We start from the raw sequence: 27,612 nt of genomic DNA, 5'->3' as shown, positions 1-27,612 counted from the left end.
CAGGGCAGAGCTCCTACAGCCCCTGAGGGATCAGCCCCAGGGCCCAAGGGGGCCCCAGCACCCAGGGCATGGGCTCGGCCACAAGCACCCGGCAGAGGCATTGCCCTCCTCGGCAGGGGACAGCCCACCCAAACAGCCCCTGGCAAGGAATCAGGGCTCCAGCTGCAGGGCACAAGGACACTGCAAGCAGAGACAGCAGCACCCTCAGGACCAGCAAGTCCACCCCTTGATGGACATGGATTGGCAGGGCTGTCACAGCTCCCATCACACCAGGGACCCTCCACACTGGAGCCCTTGAGAACATTCAGCTCGGTCTGCATTGAGAGGAGGCCTCTCCTGATGGACACAGGGGCCTCTCAATGCACTCTGAAGCTTAGACCTAAGGGGGAAAAATGGAAAAGATTTGTTTGATTAGTGACGGGATAAGTGGGAAAGATGCATGGTTTTATTCAACCACTATTAGTAGATCTGGGAGATGGATTGGAAATGCATTAAGTTTTATTTGGTCCTAATTGTTATCATGATTTACTGGGAAGGAATTTGAGGGCTAAACTTGGAACGCAAATTAATATTATAAAAGGTGATACAGAGGCCAGTTCTGTTGTACCTCTGTGTCAAATGTCTGGCCAGGCCTATGCTGAACTGAACCCAGAAGTGTGGGCAGCCACAGGAAAATAGGGAAAATTAGATATGGAGCCTCTACAAATTACTTCAAAGCAACCAGGACAAGCAATACCCTGTTCCAGGGGAGGGAAGGAAGGGCTCACAGCCTGGTATTGAGTCCCTGTAGAAGGCAGGGCTTTTGGAGCCAGGGGTGTCTCCCTGTAACACTCCTATCCTGCCAGTCAACAAACTGGATGTATGGACAGGAGGAGGAAACACAGAATTTTCAAGTGTTAAAATGAAGATTAACTGAGGCGGCTGCCCTGGCCCTTCCAGATAGGGTAAAAGAATTTGAATTATAGGTGGATGTTAAACAGGGTCTTGCCAAAGGAATTCTTGTGCTAAAATGTTTAACCCAGTGGCCAGAGAGCAGCCTCATTGTCTGCAGAATTCTGCAGCCACAGCTTTCATGGGAGCTCAGGCTGAAAACTGATGACAACAGGAGGATCTCCTAGAGTTTAAGTCTGGCAGCAAGTTAAAGCTTTGACAACCAAAAGAGCCTCTAAATGGATGTGCAGGGCCCGGTTATTACAGTATGAAACTTGTTCAATGGCACAGGAGGATTTAGAACTGAGGACAGGGCAAGGGTTTAACCCAGCCTCCTGTTTGAACAGCCTGGAGAGGGGCTGGCAAGGAACCCAGGACTGCACTCAAGGGACAGACCTCCCGACCCAGGCTGGGAGAGATTGATGGGACATTCCCGGGCCTGAGGGACAAAATGTGTTTGTGGATGGCTCTGCAAGGGCAGCAGAAGGGAAAAGAGCTACAAGACAGGCTGTTATTAAGGAAGGGGAATCAGACAAAGCGCAGGTCACCGCCCCATGCTCAGCTCAACCCAAGGAGCTCTGGGTGCCTGTAAGAGCCTGGCACTGAAATGCCCTGGGCAGGAAGGCTTCAATATCTTCTGCTGACACCATGGCACCTAACAGGGGGGCAAAAGCAATTCTGACTGCTTCAGACACCACTGGATCAGAGATCAAGGTGTATTCTCCCACAGGAAGCTGGGCTGGCACAGAGCCTGCCCTGGGACTTGGCTGTTGCCAACACCCAGCCAGGACATCGGCTCCTGCCTAAGGAGTGCAAAGCAGCACCACTGGTGGCCAAGGGGCCCATGCCAAGTGTCCCTGAGGCCAGAAACAGCAACCAGCACAGCTGAACACGGGGGGACCCCTCAGCCTGGCCTCAGGGGCTCTGAAGCCCCGGAGATTTGCACTTCCCGCCTGCAGCAGGACCATGGGAGCCGCCCCCGAGCCTGCCCTGAAGGCAACGCAGCAGCAGCCAGGGCTCCACAGCGGGCCAAGCCCCTGGGCCTGCCCACAGATCCTCTGCTCAAACCCTCGGAAATCCTGGCCACCCTCCTCTGGCACCTCCAGCCACTGGGGCCAAGCCTTGCTGCCACTGCTGCAGCTTCAGCGCTGGCTGGGCCTGCACTGCCACAGCTGCTGGGGAGCACCAGGGCACAATTCCACTCTGGGGCTCACCCACACCCACACTCTGGGCTGACTGGGACCGCATTGCTGCAAAATGTACCCATTTTGGTTCTTTTAAATCTTCTTTCTCTCCTCAGGCTTGGTTTGTCTTTGCCTTGGGAAAGGAATTTTAAAGGTTTTATTTAAGGGGTGTTACACCACTCAATGGAGATGAGTTCAACATCTCCACAGACTGGGAATAGCCCAAAAGACACCCACAGAGATAACGACCAGCAACAAAACATCAACGCCCAGCAGCAAACAGCAACCAACAGCTACCCCAGACACTGCCCCCGGCACAGCTGGAGACACCTGGTCTGGAAAAGGCTGAGAAGGAAATCCAGGAGTGTGGAACGAATTCACAGCAGAGGGGAAGAAATCCGGGTCCAACAGGAAACCAAATACTAAAAACTTACAGAACTTGGAAACAATGAACATTAAAGCAGGGGATTTAGATTGGTTCAGACTACATAAAGTTTAGGAAAAATCTAGTAAAACTCACATGCCATGGAATGATTTTCTCTGCACAGCCAGGGTATTTGTGAAAGAAATTATTTCTGTTGCACATCCTGGCCAGAACCAAGCAATGCCTTGACACTCTAACACTAAAGAGATTCTTGGAGAGTTTTTGTTTTCCCTGCAGCTTCACTGACAAAATTACAACATAAGAAAAACTTTTCATACTATTCTTTCTCACGTTATTTTGTCAGGAAGGTTTGCGACAGAAGTGTGAGAATCAAGTTTTGGTCTGGGTTATTCCATGTTCACCTTAAGGCTGCATTCGAAAAAATTTACAAGAGCTTTAAAGGTGACCATTTATTTCATAAACAGTTAATAGTTTGTTTCAACATTGTTTAAAGAAACAAACAAACAAACCCAAAAAAACAAAACAAAAACCCAAACTAAAGAAAAGGAAAAAAACAAGCAAAAAAATAAGCAGATTCTGAGCGGGGCACGTGTGACTCACCATATGGCTGCCATGGGAGAGAAGCTTCATTCCAGGCAGCCTGCAGAGGAGCTTTAGAAATGCAAATGAACACTGCTGGGCAAAGCCTGGACAATGGACCTGGGTCTCTTGCCTGGGGCAGGAATTGGGCTGATTCCCTCTGCCCCTCACCCCAAGCTCTGCCTGCTTGCCCTGATGGAATTTGCACAGCTCAAAGCAGAGCCCAGGGTGAGGATATCTGACCCTGCAACAGAAACGGGTGAAGCTGCAAAGGGAAACAGCAAATGGAGAATGTTGGGAAATCTTCACTATAAATAAATGGGGGGGAATCATCCCTCTGCCCACTCCAACCTGTGCTGTCACTGTCTGTGTTATAAAGGGTGTATTAGAGTACTGGGGTGTTTTTGCTACCAAAAATTCAGGGAAATCAGTTGGGAATCCAAGTATTTGATGATTTAATTAGAGAAAAGCAGTCAATTTATGCAGCCCTGGCTGGAGAGAGCAGCCAAAAATGGGGAAAAGATGAACGGCCAGCAGAACAAATCCTACAACACCATGCACCAGCCCCTGGGAACCCAAACCAATTCATATCAGGAGCCACAGAACCCGTTTCTCATTTCAATGGCATCATTAGATTACAAGCTGTCCTCGGAATAACCAACCAGACAGCTCCAGCTCCTGACCTTCCTGCTGAACAATCCACTGAAATGAGGAACACAACATTCACCATGGGATGGGATCAATTACCTTCCAGCAGAAAAAAGAGGAGTTTGTGGAAAATTAAATGACTCAAACTGCTGTCGGCAAATAGATGACAAAGGAAAAGTGATGAAAAAAAAACAACAACGGAAACAAGAAAGCAGCTCATGTATTGGTCCGAACGTGAAAAGGATGGGAATGGGACACGGTTTTGTGGCTCCCTGGCAGATCATGGGTTAAAAGAATGCTATTCCTGCTCTGATGTGCAACAGCAATTCTCACCTTTTTACCATGCTCCACACCTTGAGAGTGCAGCTCATTCAGCAGCTGAGAGAGGGGCCAGAGACTTGTAGATAAGGAAGTAACGGGCGAAACCACCAGCTTCAATAAATGTCACTAATTAACATGGACTGCTGCTCACAGAAAGTCCCGCTAATTTCCTGAACTTCCAGAAGAACCAAGACTTAACAGAGCCGTGAATATCGGCTGTTCTACAAAAGTGGGGTGCACATTAACGAGGACATGGAGCTGGCAGATGTGGAAGTCTGAACCTTCCAAGTACCTCAGCCAGTGGGCAAAGGGAGAGGGAGAAGCGGCGGGGAAAATGAGGATAAAAAGGAGGCTGCGAACTACAACAATGGCAGCGAGCGCACGGCAAATGCCCCACGGCCTCTCCGTCTGCTCAGCAATAAAGTCACTTGTACAGGACTCCTCTGTCTCCTCTGGGCACGGAAACCTCCGGCCACGTCAATTTCCCCGCACAGCCCCGGGCACGGGGCAGCCGCCTCTGTCCCAGCCACAGCAACCGGGCCGAGCCAGCGCTGCTCCGGCAGCGGCTCCTGCCGAGGCAGCGGCGGCAAGGAGACCGCGGGCAGCCGCTCCCGCAGCGCCCTCACGCCAGCGGCGACACGGGCCGGACACGGCACAACGAACCCGCCTGAGCCCCCTGCCGCCCCCGAGGCCCGCAGCGAGCCCCGAGCCCCCGCACAACACAGCGCGGCTCCCACCTGCGCTCCGGCCGCCTCCCAGCTCCGCCGCCGCCTCACCGCGCTCCGGCCGCTGCCGCCGATCCCGGGCCCGCACAGACGCTCCGCCAATGGCGCCGCCGCCGAGCCACGGCCGCCCTCAGGCCACCACCGGGGCCCTGCCCCGCCCCGCTCCTACCAATCAGCGCGCCAGAACCGCGACTGACGGCACCGTCGGCCAATCGCAGTCGGGGGCGGGATCTGCACACGGCACAGCCTCGCCCCGCGCTCTCAGGGTCCCCCGGGCTGCGTGAGGGCAGAGCCGGAGATGAGGAACAGCCCTGGAACGGGCCCGGGCCTGAGGGGATTGAGCTGAAAACACAAACAAACTGCTCCGCACCTCCCGCCACGGCTTTCCCGGCACTGCGGGTCCGGTGGCTCCGGCTCAGGGGGAAGCCCTGGAGCCTCTCTTCTCCTACCCCTAATTAGGAGTATCAGTGCATCGCTTTGATTTCCCCCAAAAAGGGAAAACTGCCCCAAACCCCTGTGGATGAGTGGGGGAGAGGAGATATTTCTGACAGAAAACTAAAAACTCAGAGCAGGATAATGAGAAGTAAGTGAAGAGCCTTAAATCCAGCCTTCCCCCACGCCTCCCTCCTTCCAGCTGCACCTCCTACCCCGGCAGTGCCGGAGACAGGGAATGGGGCCGTGCTCACTTCATGCCCCGGGGCTTCTCCCTCTGCTCAGGGACAGGAGTCGTTCCCCTGCTGCACCCTGGGCTCTCTCCCACCGGAGACTTCTCCAGGAACTTCTCCAAGCTGAGTCCATCCCACGGGGCACAGCCCCCCTCCAAGTGCTGCAGCGTGGGTCACTGTGCCCCGGGGTCAGTCCTGCCAGGACAGGCTGCTCCAGCGGGGCCCCTCTGGCCACGGGGGCACAGCCTCCTCTGAGGCATCCCCGTGCTCCAGCGTGGCTGCTCCGGGGGCTGCAGGGGGATCTCTGCATTCCCATGGATCTACGGGGGGATCTCTGCAGCCCCATGGATCTGCAGCGGGATCTCTGCATCCCCATGGATCTGCGGGGGGATCTCTGCATCCCGTGGATCTGCAGGGGGATCTCTGCAGCCCCATGGATCTCTGCATCTGGCACTGCCGTTTTTGGAGGAGCCAGGAACAAGCTGAGCTCTGCCTGAAGCTCTTCTCACATTCCCCACACCCTTCCCGGCACAGGGAGGGTTTTACCTCCTCTCAGCTCCCCGGGATGGGTTTGCAGCCCCTCCTCGTGTGGGATCTCTGGGGCTTCTCCTCCCTGTTGGATTCCTGCGCCGTGGAGCCGTTCCAAATGGCCTCTTCCACGTGGTTCTGTGGCAGGGATTTTTTCTCCCTGGTCTCTGTCCGCAGCTCAGTGCGTGAGGGAGGAAGGACAAGGAGAGGAAGAGATAGGGAGAAGGGAAAAGGGAAAGGCAGGAGGAGAGGAAGGAACAAGAAGGAACAAGGGAGGAAGGAGATGGGAAAGGAACATGGATGGATGTAGGACAGAATGAGGAGAAGAAGGAAGGTGGACAAGGAGAAGATGGGATTTGCCTCCATGCCAGAGGGAAGGGGAAGGAGATCCCCCCAGTCCATCCCTGGCAGGATGGCGTTGGCAGTGAGGCTGTCCTGCAGCGATGCTGGGCTGGGAGATGGAGCAGCAGGGAGGGGAAAGGGGCAGTGATTCCTCCTGCCCTGCCTGGCTGTCCCAGTCTGGAGCGTCCTGGTGCTGCCGAGGCCCTTGGAGCGTCCGGCACTCAGGAGCCCGGAGCTCACGGCTGCTTTATAAAGCTGACAAAGTCGGCAGGATGGGTCTGGGTATGATCTCAGCAAACTGGGTTTATTGGTACAGGAACAGGGGACAGAGCTGAACAGGGTCCAGGGACAAAGACAGGGTGCAAGCTGAGGGCACAGGGGGTTTTTATATGGGGTAGTGAGGGTGGAGCTGAGGGTCAGGGTCCAATGGATATGGGGGAAAATGGGGCAAAGGAGGGGTTAAGGGTCGGGACAGCTAATAGGGAAACAGGGGCAGAGGAATGCAGTAAACTGGGGCCAATGGAGGGACAGAGAGGGAGAACATTCTAGGGACTAACCAGAGATGGGTAACAGGGGGTGAACTAGGGTAATTAGGCCAGCGGGCCAATGGGGTAACATAACTTTCCATAAATCAGCATGTGCCTGCAAAGATCTATGGGAGAAGCAAGCTTCTCACCATAACCTTGAAATCTATTCTTCTTATTGGGGACCAGTCCTCCATGGGTGGGAGATTGAGACTCCCATGGGCCTCCACACCAGTGCATCTTCCTTTTCCTCGCAGCCTCCTTCTCCTCCATCCAGAAAAATTTTAGGATTGACAAATCCTGGCTTTGGGGGAAGAACAAGGGGTGAGCACCTTGGGTTTTGTGAGAAATGAGCCCCACTCTTTAGAATTTTTGAAAGGTTAATAAGGAATAATAAGGGACAAATCAGTAACAGTGCTGGGTGTTGGCGATGGCCAGAGGCACACCGGTTAACCACAGCAACTCTTCTTGTCTAGTTTCTCCATTGTATTGTTCAAATACATATTCATAATTATTGTACATATTCAAACATTTCTTTGAACTCGTTTATGTGTTCCAGGAATTCTTTAGGTTGGTTTGACCCCCAACTCGCCTTTTTAGAGCACGTGCAGGAATCGTGGATTGCTGTTTTGAGGGTTGTGTGTCACTGCCTCACAAGGGCCCCTGTTCTGTGGTTTCAGCAGGTGACAGTTATTGACAGTGGAAGGGTCAGTGGCAGGGGCCCCATCACATCCCTTCCTTAAATGTTACCTGACCATGCAGACGCTTTTAGCTATTTCCACAAGTACTTTAAATGAACATTAGCTCTTTCAGAAATATCTCTGAGTTATTACTGTCAGTTAGTTACAAAAATAAAAGCATTAGTTATTATTTCACAACTACAGCTACTTCTGCAAAAGTTAACATTCTAATGCACAACACATGGCATCCACTTGAATATTTTGCAAAAGCCAAAACTATAATGTATGTTTTTCACACTGTCCACAAACTCAAATATCATCCATAAATGATGTTCTGAGGATATGAGCTACACAGGGGCCATGCATTGGCCACAAAAAGCTGACAAATTATGCTATAGCAACAGCAGTGAAAAGTGATTACAAACTGTACTCTATCAAAATTGTTGTGATTAAGGATATTTTGCAGAAGTCAATACATAGTAGCAAAAGCCAACACTACCTAGTTATTTATAACAAACCCAGGGCAGGTTTTTCCCTTGCATGGAGCACCTGGGCCTTCCCCGGGCCCCTTCTGCCCTCCTGCAGAGCCGGTGGCATTTTCCAGCACACACAGTTTGTAACCAAGAGCCGGGTGCAGCCGAGAAGGCTCCAAGCGCCTCCTTCCAGGCTGACTCTGCAGGTGCCGAGGCTGCTCTGGGCTCTGCCAGGGCTCTGCTGGGGCTCAGCTCTGGGCCAGGCTGGGCCCGCTCTCCCCTCACATTGCTCCGGGCAGCTGAGTCACAGCGGGAGAGGGAAGGGACTCGTCAGGGGAGTTGAGGTTTGAGAGAGTTTGTATTCGAAAAACTGCCATAACAAACAGGCTGTGCTAACTACCATAACTAACTAGCAGTGCTAACTCCCATAACTAACTAGTTGTCCTAACTACTGTAACTGAAAGCTGTCCTTTGATGAGGGAGGGGTCGATGCCCGTGGATCCCGCCGTGCCCCGGTGCGGGATGAGCTCCGTGCCCCGCTCCAGGTCCACCCCCCTTTGGACGATCCACGCTGGATAATCCCGGGTGACCCCCAGGGTCAGAGCCCCCCGCGTTGGGAACACACCTGGCTGGGGGCTCCACATCTTCCTGGCTCTCCCCGTGGACACCTCGGTGAAGGCCGGAGGATCTCCGCTGTTTCTCTGGTTTCTGCTCCTCTCCTCAGGGGCTGGGGGGAACACGGGACCCCCCCAAAATCAGCGGAGCGGGGACGGAGCGGGGGGTCCCGGCCGGGCCCGAGCCCACGGGGAGGGGCTGCGGCCGCCGCCGGCTCAGGAGCTCTGTGGGCAGAGAAAAGGGGGTGACACCGGGCTGGGGGCCCCGGCGGGAGCGCACACGCTCCGCCACGGCCGGGACGCCACCCCCGGCACCCGCCCTGACCTTCTTGCGCACGTAGAAGCCGAGCCCCAGCGCCAGGAAGACGAAGCCCAAGACGAAGCCCCCGATGCCCGTCAGCATCTTGCTGCGGGCGGCGTCCGGCGGCATCTCTGGGGGGTCCGCAGGGCTCAGCACCCCCAAAACCTCTCACGGACACCCCCAGCCCCTCCCAGCGCCCTCCCTGTGGCCCCCAGACCAGCCAGGACCCCCTGAAACCTCCCCCCGATCCCTTTTGGTCCTGGCCAGGAGCCACCAAAGCCCCTCCCGTCCCTCTGAGGATCCCACAGCCCCCTCCCAGTTGCCCCCAGCGCCCCAGGAGCCCCAAAGCCTCTCGCAGTCCCTTGGCAGCCCCAGCAGGACTCAGCCAGAGCCCTCTCAGTCTGTGCCCAGCACAACCGAGCTCATGGCGAGCCCCGCTTTGCCATGGCCGATCTCCTTCCAGCCCCTCCGGGCTCACTGCGATCCCTCCCAGTCACACCCAGCACCCCCAAACTCCCTCCCAGTCACACCCAGCGCCCCCAAACTCCCTCCCAGTGCCCACCAGGACCCCCCAACCCCATCCCACCCTCCCCAGCATCCCCCAAATCCCTTCCCAGCCCTTGCCCAGCCCCCAGGGCCTCTCCCAGTCCCAGCCCGCTCTCTCCAGCTCCCTCCCAGTGGCTCCCAGCACAGCCCAGTGGCTCTGCCAGCGCCCCCAGGGGCTCCCCCGTACCCCAATGCCGGCTCAGGGGCTGCTCCAGGCTGACGTGCTCCACCTGGCAGCTGTAGGTGAGCCCGCGCCGGGGCGGGGTTTCCAGCAGCACCAGCAGCTGGTAGGTCCAGTCCCCGTTGGGGACCACGTCGGTGGCCACCACGTGCTCCGAGAGCTCCTGCTGGCCCTGGAACCACCTCACCTGGATGGCAGCAGGGTAGAAATCCATCACGGAGCAGAGCAGACGGCCAGGGCCGGGCTGGGAGCTCGAGGGGGGCACCAGCGAGATGGATACGCTGGGGGGCACTGGGAGAGAGAGAGAGAGAGAGCGGGGACACACTGGGATCAGCTGGGGGGCACTGGGAGAGAGAGGGGAGGGCTGGGCTGGGCTGGGGAGGGACGGGGAACGGACTGTGATTGAACTGGGAATGAACGGGGAGGGTCTGGGAATGGATTAGGAGGGACTGGGAGGGACTAGTAATACACCGGGAGGGAATTGAATGGCACTGAGAGAGGTTAGAAGGGATAGAGGGGCACTGGGAGAGAGGGTGGTGGTCTGGAAGTGAACTGAAACTGAAGTGGGAATAGACTGGTAATCGACTTGGAGAGGCTGGGTGGAACTGGGAAGGCCTGGGAGGGACTCGGAGTAACTGGAAATGGACTGGGAAATGGACTGAGAGGGACTGGGAATGGATTGGGATGGACTGGGAGGGACTGGGAGGGAGTGAGAATGGACTGGGAGGGATTTTATATGAACTGGGAGGGAGTGGGATAGACTGGGAATGGACTGAGATGGACTTGGGTGGAACTGAGAGAGATGTGAGGGGATGTGGGGCACTGGGAGAGAGGGTGGAGATCTGAGAGTGAACTGGGAACATACTGGGAATTGACTGGGAGAAGCTGGGTGGTACTGGGAAGGAGTGGGAGGGACTGACAGGAACTGGAATGGACTGGGAGGGACTGGGATTTATGGGGTTTGCACAGAGAGATGGGAGGAAATGGGGGGAACTGGGAAAGAGGTGGAGGTCAGAGAGTGAACTGGGAATGAACTGGGAAAAGAGTGGAAATGGACTGGGAGGGACTGGGGAGGAATTGGAGATGGCCTTGGAGGGACTGGGATGGCACTGGGAGGGATTTTGGTGGCACTGGGAGGAACTGGGAATGAAATGCGCGGCACTGGGAGGCCGAGTCCAGCGCAGGGCACTCCGCGCTGCGGGTCTGCCTGGCAACAGATGAGTCATTAAGGAGACGTGATCTGATTGGGCATTTCCGTAAGCTTTACGCGTCGCTGAAATGGACGCGCGGGGGGGGGGCACTGGGAAGGACTGGGATGGACTGGGAGGGACAAGAGGCCCCGGGGATGGGCACAAGGAGGGCTGAGGGCTCTGGGGCGATTCCGCATGGATATTTTGAGGGGCTCCCGGTCATTGGCAGGGCAGGGCTCGAGCGGGCACGCTCTGCTCCGCGCTCACCTCGGCGCTCTGTGAGGAACGGGGTAAAATTCTTGTACCAGCACCGGCAGAACCAATCCACCGCAGTCCGTCTGTCCTCCATGAATACGGCGTTGCTGTTCCAGCGCTTGGCCAACTTCTCCCCATAGGGGGTGAACCCCACAAAGTGCCCCACGTCGCTGTCGAACATTATGAACTGCTCCCGGTTGTAGATGGCCCTCTGGACGTACCTCACCTTCTCCGTGCCGTTCATGAAGTAACACTCGGACTTTGTCATCCTCTGGAACACCCCTGAGTGTCCATGACACCGGTCAGGGGTTGCCCACCCACCACCCTCCCTCAGCACCCCCAGAGCTCCGGGGCCCACCCCGGCTCCCCACTCCGCACCCCCTGTGCCCCACGGCCGCCACGGGACCCTCCTGCCCGCGCTGCCGCTTCCTCTTTGCCGCCCTTCCTCCATTTCCCCTTTCATATCCTCTCTCCTCCCACCTCCGGCCGTTCCCAAATCATTTTTGGGGTCCTATTTCCCCATTTTCCCAAAAATTCCCCAATCCCCGGCGCCCTCGGGCTCAGTTTTGGGGTCCCCCCTCTCCTTTTCCCCCTTCCCGAACCGCTCTCACCCCTCCCTCCCCTTCCCCCATCCCTCAGCCCCTCCCGCTCTCCCTTTGGGGGGTCCCCTCCTCCTCCCCCTCCATTCCGGGCTCCCCCCTTCGCCCCCTTTTCCCCCTTCTCCCCCCCTGTCCCAGCGCCTCCCGCCCCCCGCTCACCCGAGAGCTCCGCGCCCGCAGCCGGGGGGGCTCCCAGCACCACCAGTGCCACCAGTAGGGCCCCAGCTGCCGCCCCTCGCCCCATGGCCGGGGCCGGGCAGGGAGCAGCAGCCCCAAAGCAGCCGCGCTGCGCTGGGAGCACCAGTCCGGAGCAGGGCGGGCTCGGCAGCGCCGCGCGCTCTCATTGGCTGCCGCCACTTTGGGGCAGCGATCGGCCACGGGCTCTGCCCGAAAACCGATGACGCAATACAACGCCCCGAGCTCTCACTGGCTGCGCCGCCTCCTGCCTGCGCTGCCATTGGCTGAGGCCTTTCCGGGCCGCTGCAGCCCCGGGCTGGGGGTTTTTTGGGGAGGGGGAACCTTGGGGCGCTGGGCAGGTGGGAGCTCAGGTGAGCCCAGCAAGGCGTGCCCAGGGGCGCGGGATCTCAGCGGTGCCCGTGGCGAGCGGTGACGCTGGCCCGATGCCAGGCACCCCCAGAGCCGCTCTGTCCCTGCCCCCGCAGCCGCACAGGGACAGAAAGTGGAACCGAGGGTTCCTGGCTGGGGACAAGGACCGGGAGAGATCCCTCAGCAAATCCTGCACGGGCACAACAGAGCCGGCCTGGGCACACGGAGGGAATTTATTACCAACCAAATCACAGCAGCACAAGGAGAAGGGAAAGAAATCTCTCCAACGCCTTCCCCCCACCCAACACGGATCACCCAGAACAGGGGTCACCAGGGCTCTGCCCAACGGGGGTCACTGGGGATCGTCCAGCGCGGATCCTCCCATGGGGGATGGAGCTGCAGCAGCGCACGAAGCTCTTCCCACACTCGGGACACTCGCAGGGCCTCTTCCTGGTGTGGAAGTGCTGGTGAGTGACGATCTCTGAATCCCACCTGAAGCTCCTCTGACATTCCAAGCACTCCTAGGGCCATTCCCCAGTGTTGATCTTGTGGTGCTTGCTCAGGTCGGAGGTCCCACTGAAGCTCTTCCCACATTCCCCACACTCCCAGGGCCTCTCCCCAGTGTGGATGTTCAGGTGTTCCACCAGGGTGGAGCTGTAGCTGAAACCCTTCCCACATTCCAAGCACTTGTGGGGCTTCTCCCTGCCATGAGGCTTCTCCACCAGCCCTGAGCTCTGGCTGGATCTCAGGCTGCCTTCCTGGCTCAGGGGGGCTCTTTCCTACTCACACCTCCCTGGGCTGGGTTTGCAGCCCCTCCTCATGAGGGATCTCTGGGGCTTTTCCTCCTCCTCCATCCGGCCACAGCTTGGGAATGACAAACCCTGGTTTGGGGGACACCAAGGTGGGAGTGCCTTGGAGTAGAGGCTCCTCCTGGCCAGGTCCATCTCTAGAACTCAGCAGGAGTCTTGTGTCCATGAAAATCTCCACATATCAACATTCAGCCAGAAAAAACTCTCCCAGGAGTTCTCTATTGCTGATCTCTCCACTTTTGGGGTTCCAAAGGGGTCGCAGACATCTTTCATGAAAAATCCTTTCTTAGGATTTTTCCTTGTGAGAACCTGCAGTTTCAGCAACCAGCAAAACCAGCAAAAGTAAATAATGGTTATCTCCTGCTGTGGAATGCAACAGGTAGACCCGTGATTGGTCTCCTGTGGATGTTTGGATTTCCTGACCACTCACGGGAGAGATGGCGCTTGCTCTCTGTCTGAGACACAGATCTTTGTTATTCATTCTTTTCTATTCTTAGCTTAGCTAGCTTCTGAAGAAACCTTTTCCTTTCTATTTCTTTTTAGTATAGTCTTAATGTAACATATATCATAAAATAATAAATCAAGCCTTCTGATCATGGAGTCAACATTCTCGTCTCTTCTTCATCCTGAAAACCCTTCTGACCACGGTCACAGCACTCCACAGTGCCCGGCCCGCACAGCCCAGCTCGGTGCCAGCCCTGGAGCAGAGCAGCTTCCAGCAAGCAAGAGGCAAACGCATCTTGCCAAGAGTTAAAACACACCAGAGAGGGAAGATGGCATTAATGTGTGCATAAAGGCCTTTGAATTCACAGCTCTCTGAGAGAGATTTGGGGCTCTTGGCTGGACAGAGATGATCCTGCTCTGTGCTGGGCTCAAAGGCAGGGAACACGCCCTGCCGCTGCTGCTTGGCGGGGTCTCCGCAGGCCCAGGCAGATGCCAAAGCTGCTCTCACAGTCTCCCCCCTTGCCAGGCCCCTCCGCCAAGTGCGAGGGGCCTCAAAGACGGAAAGGAGCGCAGGGAGCCAAAGGGAGACGGCTCACTACCTCATTGGGGGCGCCTGGGGAAGCACTTTGCTTGAGAAGCAAGCCCCTCTCTTCCAAAGGCATTTCTCCAAATGCCTGCATTTCCCAGGGAACACCAAGACACTCTTAAGGTTTTGGAAAAATCCAAACTCTTTATTAAGGGAAAGCAAAGCAAAGGGGTGATCTGGGAGACAAAAAAAGCGGATGGGCAGGCTCTGAGAGCTGGAGGGAGGGAGCTGCCAACAGGGAGAGAGATGGCAGGAGCTCCTGGAGCTTCCCACAGGCTCAGCTCTGAGCAGCTAGAGCTGTGCCTGGAGCTGCAGCTGGTGCATCCTGCTCTGCAGCTGCTCCCATCTGCAATGGGAGCTGGAGATGGCCGACGGATGCCGGTACATCTGATCCAGCAGACGCAAGAAGTCCTGCAGATCTTCTTTGGAAGGTCAGCTGAATGAGTACGCTGATGCAGGATGGGCTGTCATCTTCTCTCAGGGCTTGAAGAGCTGGAAGAGAGAGGAACAGAGCCACGGTCAGAGGCCAGATTTAGGGAATCCAAGGAAAGCCTCCTGCCAGGCCCATCCCAGCCGGCTCTTGCCAGGGCTTCGGCCGGAAGGTGTTGGTCACGGATCGCCCACGTTTCGCTGGCAGCTCTCTGGGCCGTGCCCCCGCCGCCCCTCGCCCGCACAGGGAGCAGAGCCCTCCGCAGCCCGGGCAGGGGTTGTAGCTCCGGGGCCGGGATGTGCAGCTGCCCCCGGCGATGCTCGCTGCCCCGCGGCTGCCCTGACTCACCCTCGCTGATGACCTGGAGCTCCTCCTTCTGCCCCGTGACGAGCACTCCGGCCAGCCCTGGCAAGACAGAGCCCGTGTCGGTGCCGGGCGGCACAGCTGCCCGGCACGGGCGCTGCCAGCCCTGCGGCCACACGCCCTCCTGGCCGGGCAGGGCTCCTGCCGGCCCCTGCCGCGCGCTGCCGCCCGAGGGCACGGCTGGCTGCGGGAGGGCGGCGGCAGCGCCGAGGGCGGGCGGGGCTGCAGCGGCCCGGGCGCGGCTGCCGCTGTAGCCGGGGCAGCAGCCGGGCCGGGGGCGGGGAGGGGCGCCGGGCTCGGGGCTCACCGATGATCCCGACGGCCGCCTGGCGCACGGGCCTCTGTGGGCTCCGCAGGCGCGGCAGGGCCCAGCGCAGGTGCTCGGCCGCTCGGCTCTCGTCCTGCAGCAGCTGCGGGGAGCACCGACAGGGAAGGCTCGCTGCGGCCTCTGCCCCTCGGCCGGGCGCTCCCTGCGCCCAGCAGCGGCCGAGCCGGCCCGCACGGCCCGGGGCAGGGAGCGGCGTGGGGGGCGCGGGCCGGCGGGCCCGGCTGCGGCGCCGGGCAGGGGCACAGCTGCCGGCCCCCCGCACCGAGCACCGGGGGCAGGGGGGCTTCTCCAGCCTGCGGCTGGGGCTCCCGGGCTGTCCTTACCAGGCGCTCGGCGAACTGCATCCGCTGCCCCTTCATCAGCAGCTGCTCGAGGTCACTCCTCAGGAAGCGTGCCGCACGAAGCAGGGCTTCGCCAGAGGCCTGGAGAGCAGCAGAGAGCCGCAGGTGGCACCCGAGCCCAGGGCACGGGACCCGTGACCCTGTGCCAAGGCCAGGTGAGGCTGGAGCCCGCCAGGCGCCAGGGCGGCCCAGCCCCCTGCCAGGGATGCGGCTGCGTCACGCAAAACCTCACCTTGGCCACATGCAGGTTCTCATCGTGCCAGTGCAAGAAGAGAGGGAGCAGGCTCTGGCTCACGATTGTCATGGGAGGATTTTCCCCCTCTTCCTCTACCAGCTCCATCACCTTGCAGAAGAGCTGAATGGAGAGCAGCCGCACGTGGCTGTTGTCCTGGAAGGGTAGGAAAAGTCCTAAGCACCAGCTACTGCAGGCCCATTGGGCCAAAAGCCCAAATCTCTACACACAGAGCACAAAGGTTGCAGGCAGCGTCCAGTGCCCTTGGCTGGGGGCGCAGAGCCTTACGTTCTCAAAGTGTTGCAGGAGGGGCTCAGCCAGCTTCAGGGCGGTGACGCTGGGTGGCTTGAGGTCTTTGTCCTGGAGCATATCCCTGAGCGCACACAGGGTCATCCAGACCATCTCTGCATCTGGATCAGCCAGCTGCTGCAGCAGGTGTTGATACAGGCCGCGTATTCCTCCGGCCTGTGTGCAAGAGGGGGCTGTGCTGTGAAGCCGTGCCTGGCCGCAGCACCAACAGCCGCTTGGGCCACTGGGGCAGCTGAAGCGGGAGGCAGGAGAGCTGGGAGCAGCTGCCTCTGCTGCCAAAGGCCAGCCAAGCCCAGAGGTCTGCATTGCCCAGCCACACGATGCTGCCAGCGCGGCTTCAGCCACTGCCCCCTTCTCACCAGCGAGGGCTCCTTGCTGAGCACCACGAGGCCTCGGAGCGCCAGGCGCAGCCCGTCCCTGCACTGGCTGGGCAGGTGCCTGGATACCACCGCCAGGGCACTGGGACCGTGTTTGCTCAAGTCCAGGCACTCGAGGAGCTGAAAGGCACAGGAGGGCAGTGCCAGGGGAGCCGGCCGGCAGGAGCCCGGAGCCGCACGGGGCCGGGCCCAGGCAGCAGCAGCAGCGGGGGCGGGCGGCGTCCCAGGCGGCTGCAGCTACGAGAGGCCTGAGAGCTGGGAGGCAGCTGAGCCAGGCAGCGCTGGCCATCAGGCTCACCTCCACCAAGAAGGCCAGGGCAGGCAGATGCCAGCGTGGCCGCTTCCCGATGAGCAGGCTGAGCAGGTGCGAGGCCATGAAGGGACACAAGGGCGTCAAGCCATGGCGCATCTCCCTGGCAGGGGAAAAAGGCACCAAGGCCCTGAGCTGGTGGGCAAACCTCTCCCAGGAGTGACTCCCAGAGGTCTGATATTTCCCCAGCGCTCTGCAAGGGCACATGGGCCCCTTGGGAGGCGGCTGCTCCTGGGCATCCTCCTCTCCCAACCTCTTCCAGTGTGCTCGAGCCTCCCTCGGTGACAAGGCCCTCTCGCTTCCAACCGCAGGGACTGTGTGGGGCACTCCGGGCACAGGGCACAAATGCTGGCGGTGGTGGTGGGGAGTAGGGGATCTCACCTTGCCAGCAGACCTGCTGCATAGTGCTGCGTGTCGGCAGAGAGCAGCTTCTCCCAGAGCTGCTTGTGCTCCAGAGCCACCAGCTTGTTGTCAAAGGCCAGTCTGGAGAGCAGAGCCTTCATGGTCTGCACTGCAAACCTGCATGCCGAGCAAAGGCCAGGTCACGCTGGGAGCGCTGGCCCTGGCCACGAGGGCGTGGGAAGGACAGGGCAACTGGCACCTGTTGGGCTCGCTGGGAAGGCCGTGTTCCTCCCGGCACGCTCCCCAGAAGCTCCGAGCCTCATCGTCCTCTGGCATGCGCTCTGTGGTGGTGACGATTTGCAGGAGCAGAGCCACCAACAGCTGGGGCGAATGGAGGAGAAGGGCATAGTGCCACTCAGACATGGGGGTGATCCTCCACAGCACCAGACTTGCCTGCAAGAGACAAAGCACGCTGAGGCAGCACTCCGTGTCAGGGTGTCCTTGAGGCAGGGCCCGAGGGGAGACGCAGGGGGATCACCCAGCCTGCTGCCCCTAGGCCAGCTTTCAGCCCAGGCAGGGAGATGCAGGCTGGGGGAGAGCATGGAGAACTGCTGGAGAGGCAAACTGGAGGGCCAGCAAATGCCAGCTCCAGAAACTCACAGCCAGGGCAAAGATGGCCTCGTTGTCCCCGCTGCAGAAGACGCTTCTGAAAGGGGGCTGCTCCTCCACGGCAGAGAGCAGCGCTGGAAGCACCTCCTCGGCGGCCACTTCCGAGGTGCCGATGGCTCTCCACATCAGCGCGGCGGCTCTGTGGGAGCAGAGCTGTGCGTCAGCACCGCGCCCCGTGCGGCTGCGTGGCGCCGGGTGACAGAGCCCCGGTGCCCTGAGGGGCAGGGAGGGAGCGTGGCAGAGGCGCAGGAAACAGAGGGGCCCGAGGCTCCCGCAGCTCTCCGCCTGTCTGGCAGAGCCCGCCGGACAGGCTGTACAGGGCCAGGGGCCCCATGGGCCGGTGAGCACTGGACTCTCGAGGCACTTGTGCCCCGTACCTGTCACACGTTGGGGCGCAGTACAGCAGGCTCATCACCACGAGATCAGGGTGTTCTTCAGTCAGGGCCAGAATTTGCATTTGCAGCCCGGCGTCCACGGTGACACAGGACGCCAGGCTCTGAAGAATGCCCCTCACCATGGCTAGCACCTGGAGGAGGCGGCATGGGGAAGACTTGGAGTGCTGTCCAAGGGAGCAACTTCCCCAGCTTGCCCAAAGAAGTGCTTGCCTTCCCACCCCGCTGTGATGGCCTCAAAGGCTGAGGAGAGCCAGCGGACGGAGCTTGAGGGGCCATGTGATCCTAGGAGGACTTCAGCCCTGGTCCCAGGCTGCTTACCTGCTGCAGAGAAGCAGCAGCCTGCTGGAAAAACTCCGGAGCGGGTGCAGGAGTCATGGTCAGTGTGGGCATGGCCTCGGTCTCTGGGATGCCCTGAGCCTGGGTGTGTGTGGTGGCCCTGCCCTGAGTCAGAGGCATGTCAGCCTCCGCCCAGCCGTCCTCGTCTGTTTCCCAGTCTGAGCTTGCTGCCAGATCAGAGGAGGCTGAGCTGGGAGCAGGCTCTGCCTGCAGCTCGCAGGGCCTGGAGTCAGGCTGGGCCGTGCCCTCGGTGCTGGTGCCGCCGGTGTTTCTGCGCCGAAGGCGCAGGAGCCTCCACAGTGTCTGCAGCAGAAGGAAGGGCGGGAAGAGAGGGACGTTCCATGGCCTGCTCCAAGCGCGGGGCTGGGCCGGGCAGTGCCAGCAGGCCTGGCCCAGGTGGGGACGGCCACAGGTACCTGTGCTGCTCTGCGGAAGCGGCCACGGGTGGGCTCCTGCACTTGAGTCCGGTCCCTGGCTGCATCTGGCAAAGAGCGAGCGCAGCCAGAGCTGAGGGGCGGCGGGAGAGGCCGGAGAACACAGCCCAGCTCTGCGCTCCCCAGGCAGGGACAGCTCCGGGGGCCGGAGCACGGCCATCGGCGGGGGCAGCCCCGACCCCTGTCCCATCCTGTCTGTGGGCACGTCCACAGGGATGGGATGGGATGGGATGGGATGGGATGGGATGGGATGGGATGGGATGGGATGGGATGGGATGGGATGGGATGGGATGGGATGGGATGGGATGGGATGGGAAGGGATGGGATGGGATGGGATGGGATGGAGCCAGACTGGCTGCAGGCACCAGCCCTGCGGCCCAGCTCCGCCACTCACCGTACTGCAGCGGCTGCAACTGCTCCGGCTCTGCAGGCTGCTGTGCTGGGGCAGCCGCAGGGCCTTTGCTTTTCTTGCCCCGAAGCCTCTTGAACAGGCTGAGCAGTCTGCCTGCCATCCCGCTGCCTGACCTCGAGGGCACCTTGGACACAGATGCCCCGTCAAGGGTCCGAGTCAGCGAGTGCCGCAGTCCTGCCTTGCAGGTACCTGCGACAGAGGAGCCTCAGGAAGATTACAGGACAGCAAGTCCTGCACTCTGTTCTCGAGGGCTCCTGCCACAATGACAGGAGACTCCTCAGGAACGATGGAGGTCACCAAGTCCCACGGCCTGGCCACGAGGGCACCGGCCGCAGGGATGGGAGATGCCTCGGAAAAGCTCCGAGTCACCGAGTCCCGAAGTCTGGCCGTGAGGCCAGCTGCAGGAGGAACGCCTCGGAAAAGCTCCGGGTCAGCAAGGAATGAGCCGGCTGTGCAGGGGCTGCTCACAGCACCGCTCTGTCCCGTCCTGTCCCGTCGCGTGCACCGAGCACTGTGGCGTGGCCACGGCGCCGCCGGCACCTATGTCAGCGCGTGTCACAAAGGGCTGCTCGGACGCCCCGTTCCACTCAGTGACCCTGCTGCACCGTGTCACAAAGGGCCCTTGGACACGCTGCCATGTGCCCCGGGGCCAGCCCCTCCCCACCCAAGGTGGCCCCGGTTGGACGGAATCCCTTGCCCCGAGTGTCTGACGCAAGTCCGGACACTCCCCAAGCCCGGCCAAGTGCTTGGGGAAGGACTCTCCACGCTGCCCGGCCCGCACAGCCCAGCTCGGTGCCGGCCCTGGAGCAGAGCAGCTTCCAGCAAGCAAGAGGCAAACGCATCTTGCCAAGAGTTAAAACACACCAGAGAGGGAAGATGGCATTAATGTGTGCATAAAGGCCTTTGAATTCACAGCTCTCTGAGAGAGATTTGGGGCTCTCGGCTGGACAGAGATGATCCTGCTCTGTGCTGGGCTCAAAGGCAGGGAACACGCCCTGCCGCTGCTGCTTGGCGGGGTCTCCGCAGGCCCAGGCAGATGCCAAAGCTGCTCTCACAGTCTTCTCCCTTGCCAGGCCCCTCCACCAAGTGCGAGGGGCCTCAAAGACGGAAAGGAGCGCAGGGAGCCAAAGGGAGACGGCTCACTACCTCATTGGGGGCGCCTGGGGAAGCACTTTGCTTGAGAAGCAAGCCCCTCTCTTCCAAAGGCATTTCTCCAAATGCCTGCATTTCCCAGGGAACACCAAGACACTCTTAAGGTTTTGGAAAAGGTTTTGGAAAAATCCAAACTCTTTATTAAGGGAAAGCAAAGCAAAGGGGTGATCTGGGAGACAAAAAAAGCGGATGGGCAGGCTCTGAGAGCTGGAGGGAGGGAGCTGCCAACAGGGAGAGAGATGGCCGGAGCTCCTGGAGCTTCCCACAGGCTCAGCTCTGAGCAGCTAGAGCTGTGCCTGGAGCTGCAGCTGGTGCATCCTGCTCTGCAGCTGCTCCCATCTGCAACGGGAGCTGGAGATGGCCGACGGATGCCGGTACATCTGATCCAGCAGACGCAAGAAGTCCTGCAGATCTTCTTTGGAAGGTCAGCTGAATGAGTACGCTGATGCAGGATGGGCTGTCATCTTCTCTCAGGGCTTGAAGAGCTGGAAGAGAGAGGAACAGAGCCACGGTCAGAGGCCAGATTTAGGGAATCCAAGGAAAGCCTCCTGCCAGGCCCATCCCAGCCGGCTCTTGCCAGGGCTTCGGCCGGAAGGTGTTGGTCACGGATCGCCCACGTTTCGCTGGCAGCTCTCTGGGCTGTGCCCCCGCCGCCCCTCGCCCGCACAGGGAGCAGAGCCCTCCGCAGCCCGGGCAGGGGTTGTAGCTCCGGGGCCGGGATGTGCAGCTGCCCCCGGCGATGCTCGCTGCCCCGCGGCTGCCCTGACTCACCCTCGCTGATGACCTGGAGCTCCTCCTTCTGCCCCGTGACGAGCACTCCGGCCAGCCCTGGCAAGACAGAGCCCGTGTCGGTGCCGGGCGGCACAGCTGCCCGGCACGGGCGCTGCCAGCCCTGCGGCCGCACGCCCTCCTGCCCAGGCAGGGCTCCGGATTGGAATTAATGATAATGTGAATTATGTGTATGTACACAAAGTTCGAGAACAGAATAATAAATATTGACTGTCAATCCATGTACTTTCAGAGAAAAAATAATATTATTTATACACATATGTACACTTAGAAATAGTTTTTACTTTTAACTGCCTGGATAACATCTTCCTGCTCCATTTGAAGGCCAAATAAGAGCTTTGATCGCAACAGTACCTTTGGTAAAAATATGTGAGCTTCTGTAGCAGCATGAATCCAAAAAACACCAAAAAGAATATACAACATTCTTTCACCTGAAAATAAGTGATATCTAAATCCTACAAGCTGCAAGTTTCCTGCTCACTGTGAAATGACAGCAACAGTTCTGAGGGAGGAAAAACAGTCTTTTGCACAACACACAAGTTTTCTAACAGCCCCAGTCTAACTCAGAAGTCTTTGGAGAATTGGTTGGAAGATCAAACAGTATTTCTCAAAAATTTCCCAGGACATTTAATCTGCTTCAAATCTTTTTTTCTTGAGGAGACATCAACAGGATTTATTCTCAAAAAAGTGATTTGGATGCTAAAGACTTTTGCAAGCTGTCACATTTTTATTATTTGACTTGGAGATGAACTGAGCTGAAATCCACCACGACTAAGGAGAATACAAGTCTGTGCATCACCCCAGGAAAAGGGCAAGGAATGAATTGTTCAAGTGATCCCCTCATGCATCCAGTCTTGTAATACTGAATTTATTACCTGGTCTTGAAACAGACCTTCTCACTCTTGCATACCTCACCAGCTCCTGGGGCAGCAGGAAGACGTTACAGCTCTTGCTCTTTCTCTACTTTGTCTCAAGGGGAAGCCAATTCAAAGTGAATCATCTCCTTTATATCCAAAGCAGTCAAAGCAGAAAGAATAACCCCTCTTAATCCATCACTCAGCCATCGATAGAATGACACAGCCCCTACCTTCATCTCTGCAACCCAAATAAGTAAGAAGCAGAAGGTGAATTCTGCTATGAACAGGTGAGGGAGGAACTGTCAAATGAAACGTATCTGCATGGGAGGATGTATTGTATTTGAAAGTGCCCTTTTTAGAGAAGGAAAACAAAGACCTTTGGCCAAAACAAAAAATGTATTCACCCTGCTCATACAGCATTTTTCCATAATCAACATTGAATCCTGTACAATGGTTTCAATTGATATGAATACCTTAAAAATAAGGGAAATAGTGACAGGAGAGAATCCCTACTCACAGTTCCATAGAAGATCAGTAAGGTCATACTCGGCAGGATGGAAATGCAGAGAAATAATCTAGAAACCTTTGCTAACAACAGAAGTGGGGCTAGCCCGCTTCAACCCTCTGTTCAGAAGAAAAAGAAGGAAAAAAAGAAGAAAAAAAAATCAAACCCCTACATATTTTGGAAAAGAGAAGCAAGTGATTCCTGGCTTGGTTCCTCACACTGCTCTTTGCATCAGAGCACTTTGAGGAAGACATTTTTACTTCATCTGCCAAACAAGGCAACGAAAACATATTGTCAGTGTTGGTCAAAAACTCTGGGAAGTGTAATATGTTTCTAAAACATGTAATTCTCAGGCTCTGGAAGATATATACTGTTTTGAAATAATAAGACAGTATTTTCCTTGAAAATCATCCTTTTCTTCTCAGCTTCCTTAATGTTTTTCTTTTTAAGCAGGAAATAAGGAAAAGTGGAGAAAAAATATTTTGAAAATTTATTTTCACCCCAGCCAATATCGCCCCACTTTGAAAAACACACCAGAGTATTTTACAAGGGGATAACATCATTAGTTTTCTTTAGTCAGTATTCTCCCACTTCATATGCCATTTTATGCCTACACTGGCCAACTGTTACAGAAGCTGGAATTGATTTTGATTTGTGCAGTGAGTTTTCCAAGCTAGAATTAAAATGTTTTTTCAGTGGAGGAGATAAATCCCTGTGAAATAAAAAATACACAGTGGATTTTGAGAAACATAGGAATGACCTTTGGTAAAGGTTTCCAGATGTACACAAATTTGAGAATATTACACACACGCACCCCCAAAATATACAAGTAACAACAGAAACTCAACTGAGCCAGTGACCGAACAAAAAGTTCTTTTCCCATTTAAATGTGACTGGAAATAATTGATGTAGGAAAATCCAGCATAGCTTCATTTGACAATTAAATGCTAGGAAAAAAAATTTCATTGCAAAGTCTCAGTTCAAGGAGACAATGTTCTCCTTTAGAGACACCCACTAGGAGAATAGATTCAAATACCTTCTCTCGACCTGTAGAAAATATCCAATCTGTCTATAACAATTAACTGCACCATTGCAGAAGACATAAACTTGTAGATGGTGGTAAATCCCATGATTATGTATCTGATGGGGATCTAAACAGAAAATTTTGTATTAAGTTTTTTTGTGGGCAGAGGGGAGCACAACTGAGATTTAAGAGGCTGTCATATAAGGAAAGAAAGAAAAGGCCATTTGTTATAAAGATAGTCATAAAATGAGAACACTTAGTTGCTGTGAAGTGGCAAAAAGAAACCCCAACCCAAAACACAACATTAATTTGCAAAAAGTTGTAATTGTAATCTTGAGTGTAAACTACCACCTGCTCAAATCTGAGAGCTTGAGGTGGCAAGAGAAGTCCCCACTAATGCCCAAGGGCAGGAATGCACCATTGCTCTAGAGTGTGTTTCAGCATCAGAAAATAATGAGAGTATCGGGGAAATTAGTTAAGTGCTGCAGCTTGCTCCATACAGGAAAATTTCAGAGACCTCCATGGCATGAAGTGTGAAGCCCTGGCAAAATGCAGGGAGCTCCTGACCACTTTGGGGCAGCCCCTTCAGCAGTAACACAAGCACTGGCTTCCCTTCCCACACCCCTCAAGCTGCAGAGCCCGTGAGTGCCCCGGGTGTCTGACACAGGGAACCGAGTCACAGCCGCAGCCGTGTCACTTCACCTCACACACAGACACGCCACCAAAGGCAGCTGCACTGACATCTCAAGCATGATCTGAAACATGCACTGTTAAGCAGGATAAAAATACTGCTGCAAAATAATGGACTCCTGCTGTTCCTTAAAGAGCGGAAGCCTTTATGTTCAAAGCAAAAAGCACTGATCCCATAAAAGAGCTTTTGTTCCCAGAACTTGATGGGGGTTCATGCTTAACAAACAGTGTAGCAAGTTGCACATTTATACAGACTTTTCCAAACCACAGAATCATGGAATATCCTGAGTTGCAAGGATTGTCCAGTCCAGCTCAGGGCCCTGCTCAGCACCATCCCCAAGAACCATAACATGAGAGTTTTGTCCAAATGGCTTCTTGAATTCTGCCAGGCTTGGTGCTGCACCCACTTCTCTGTGCCTGTTCCAGTGCCCAGCCACCCTCTGGTCAAGAACCTTTTTCTAGGATCCAAGCCAAACCTCCCCTGACACAACTTCAGGCCATTCCCTTGGTCCTGTCACTGATCACCTAACCTGGCTGAGGGAGTTCTTCTTTCAGATTTTAGGTACATGCAACCTTAGTGATTTTTAAAGAACTTCTTCATGTCTAGACTCTAAAATTTGTATGAAGAGTGACCTGGCATTTGTATGAAGTGTGATCATCTGGAAACCTTTCAGACTGAGGCAGAGCTTACTTTTTACTTATTTTTTCTAAGAGGATTGTCACTCATTTTCATTCCACATCCAATGGGAATATCCAAAATCTCTGTATTTTCCATGAAGCCAGTCTGTATTTTCAGTCCACTTCTAATCCAATTCTGAATTTCATTCACATCCAACATAACATAATAATTTCTTTTTTTTTCACCCTTATCAAACCAGACAAGTAAAAGCTATTTACATCAGTAGACAACATACTCATCTCTGTTCAGCTAAAATATGTAGCACTGTTGTCTTTCCACTAAATAGACATGGTCCATTTTGCTGTAACATTAAAGGAATATTCTTTCCACTGGAAGGAAACTGCTGAAAATTGGCCCAGTGTATTTCCTTGAGGTATCTGTTAAGCTAATTACTGCTTAAGCTTACAGTCCTGTATTTTTTCCCCCACTTTGAGGGATGCTGGGGAAAAAAGTGCTAAAGAAAAGTTCTTGTTTATTTGTTTTAACATAATGATGGTTGTGACAAACGCTTTATTGTTTGATTATTTTCTGGCTGAACTAGCCACAGAATTAGGATTGCTAAATTTTAATTTCTCAACAGCTTATAGCTGAATGCAAATTTTAATTGGCTGCTTGGTGTTTTGGAGCAATAGATTAATCTTTGTGAATCATCTTAACTGACCTGTTTTAGCGATCCAAGTAATTTACTTACATAATTTATTTCTTTGTATTTGAAGGAAAAGTCCATATAAATGTCTTTGTGTGAAAATTCCGTGTAGCACAATAATTGCAGGCAAACTTCTGCCTTCAGAAATTGATCTTCTAGAAGATTTGGGATCACAAGAGAATACTTTTAAAAAGTCTTTATTTCTTCCCTCTTCAATAAAATTGACTTTTACTTAAAGCACAGTGTTTAAAAGATTACAAGCTAACTATCAAACACAAGAAGAATCTAAAGACGCATAAAGGCTGAGGTTGGGGTTCAGTCCTGCTCTCCCTTGTTTCTGTGCCCATTTTCCCAGGGACACTGTCTGTACAGGAGTCACCTCAGAGTGCACAGCACAGCCCCAGAGCCCTGGGCTGAGCCTGGCCCAAACACTGAGCTCAGACCAGCAAAGCTCTGCCAAGCCCTTAACCTGGGCTCCCGGGCGCACAATCAGTGCTGCAAGGAGGAGCAGCCCCAGGGAGAATCATCCTCTGCCTCTGATCCCCTCACCAGCCCTCCCCATCTCAGGGGCCAGGAAAAGCTCGTGGTCTCAAATGTCAGGAATACTCAGCTGGGTATTTTATTGGCATATATTAACCTCCTTTACATTTCTGCATCCCACCTGAGGAACCAGTTTTCCAGATGTTCTAATCACAGAATATTAAAATCTGAGAGAATCCAAACAAAGATTTCCAAAGCTGAAGATTCTAGTCAGAATCCCCATTAATTTAAATTGCTAATCTATTTCAAATACTAAAATCTAAACCTTTTTAGCTGGCTCCCAGTCCTCGAGTCTATTTGTACAGTAAGCAACTAGTTTCCATTATTTTCTCAGTAATGTTTATTACTAAGTTTTCTGCACTACTTTTAAGACTCAACTATCATAGAGGTAAGTGAAAAACAGAGCCTGTGAAAAGCAAAACAACCCACAATCCTTGGCAGGTAAAGGTGAGTAAAGAAAAGTTCTCAGATTGTATCAGAGCAGATTTTCCAAGTGCCCAGCAAACATCAGCTTGCAGCATTTGCAAATGCCACATCTGGTCACCTCTTTCTAGGCCTAATTGGGAGTCACTTGGGATACTGAAATGTGGCTATTAAAATGTTTTTGAAGTTTGTTCTGTGTTTCTGCTTAAAAACAGCTGCGTCTGCTTGCAAAGTCAGCATTTGCCTATTGTTGAGTGTCTGGAAAGCCACTCGTTCCAGTTCATCTTGAAGGGTTCTAGAGACAAATCCTATGGGAATGCTGTGACTGCACATTCTGCCAGTGTTTAGGAGGCACGAGGCTGTCACTTCACTTTATACCACATCTAATCAATGCTCAGACAGGAATTAAAATGGTTATAATTTGCTATTAAAAAGACATGGGTGGATAGATGATTTTGATCTTAGAGTCTTAGTCCTGGCAAGGAATGCCATTAAAACCATCCTGCTTTGGAATTCCAAACTATATGTATATTTTTTTTTAAAATGACAACAATCTCCCTCTTTTACTCCCTGCCCAATCAGACAAGAACCAGCCCTGTCACACTCCAGAGATAAAGTCCGGTTTCTTAAAAAAACCTTGCAGCTATGGAAGCAAAATTTGTGGGGTAGTTTCATTTAAACAAGTTTCAAACCACTCGTGAAATGCAAATGCACAGCACTACAGTGGGCAATGCTAAAATATTGACTGATCCTTCTTCCCTAAAAATACCAGAAAGTAACTGCGGCATCCTTTCCTACAGGCAGATACGAGGGAATTGCTGGAGTGCAGACAGCCCATCAGAGCCCCTCTGGCTTCTTTAGTGCAATGGCTTCAGCCCACAGCAGCAGGGTCACTGCACCCAGTCCAGCTGGGGGATTTGGCAGCAGCCAAGCCAAGGTGAAGCACAGATAGCCCAAAGCAATTGTTTTCAGTC

At 55.2% G+C, this 27,612-nt stretch overlaps 1 protein-coding gene and 1 pseudogene across 1 annotated transcript; both read right to left on the bottom strand.

Annotated features, from left to right (window-relative positions):
- LOC136570611 (uncharacterized) overlaps positions 1-27,612 on the bottom strand; it is a 708,931-nt pseudogene that overhangs the window by 228,189 nt on the left and 453,130 nt on the right.
- On the bottom strand, positions 8,416-11,974 carry LOC136570572 (class II histocompatibility antigen, B-L beta chain-like). The gene is made up of 5 exons (XM_066571040.1): positions 11,830-11,974; positions 11,084-11,353; positions 9,633-9,917; positions 8,851-9,030; positions 8,416-8,711 (listed from the first exon to the last, which is right to left on the bottom strand). The coding sequence occupies exons 1-5, from the start codon at positions 11,912-11,914 to the stop codon at positions 8,416-8,418; spliced, it is 1,116 nt and encodes a 371-aa protein (XP_066427137.1). The 5' UTR covers positions 11,915-11,974.

Source organism: Molothrus aeneus, unplaced genomic scaffold (assembly GCF_037042795.1).
Source record: "Molothrus aeneus isolate 106 unplaced genomic scaffold, BPBGC_Maene_1.0 scaffold_35, whole genome shotgun sequence".
In the NCBI taxonomy this organism is placed as follows: domain Eukaryota; kingdom Metazoa; phylum Chordata; class Aves; order Passeriformes; family Icteridae; genus Molothrus; species Molothrus aeneus.
Note: the sequence above shows the minus strand (reverse complement) of the source record. Positions and strands in the feature narration are given on the sequence as shown.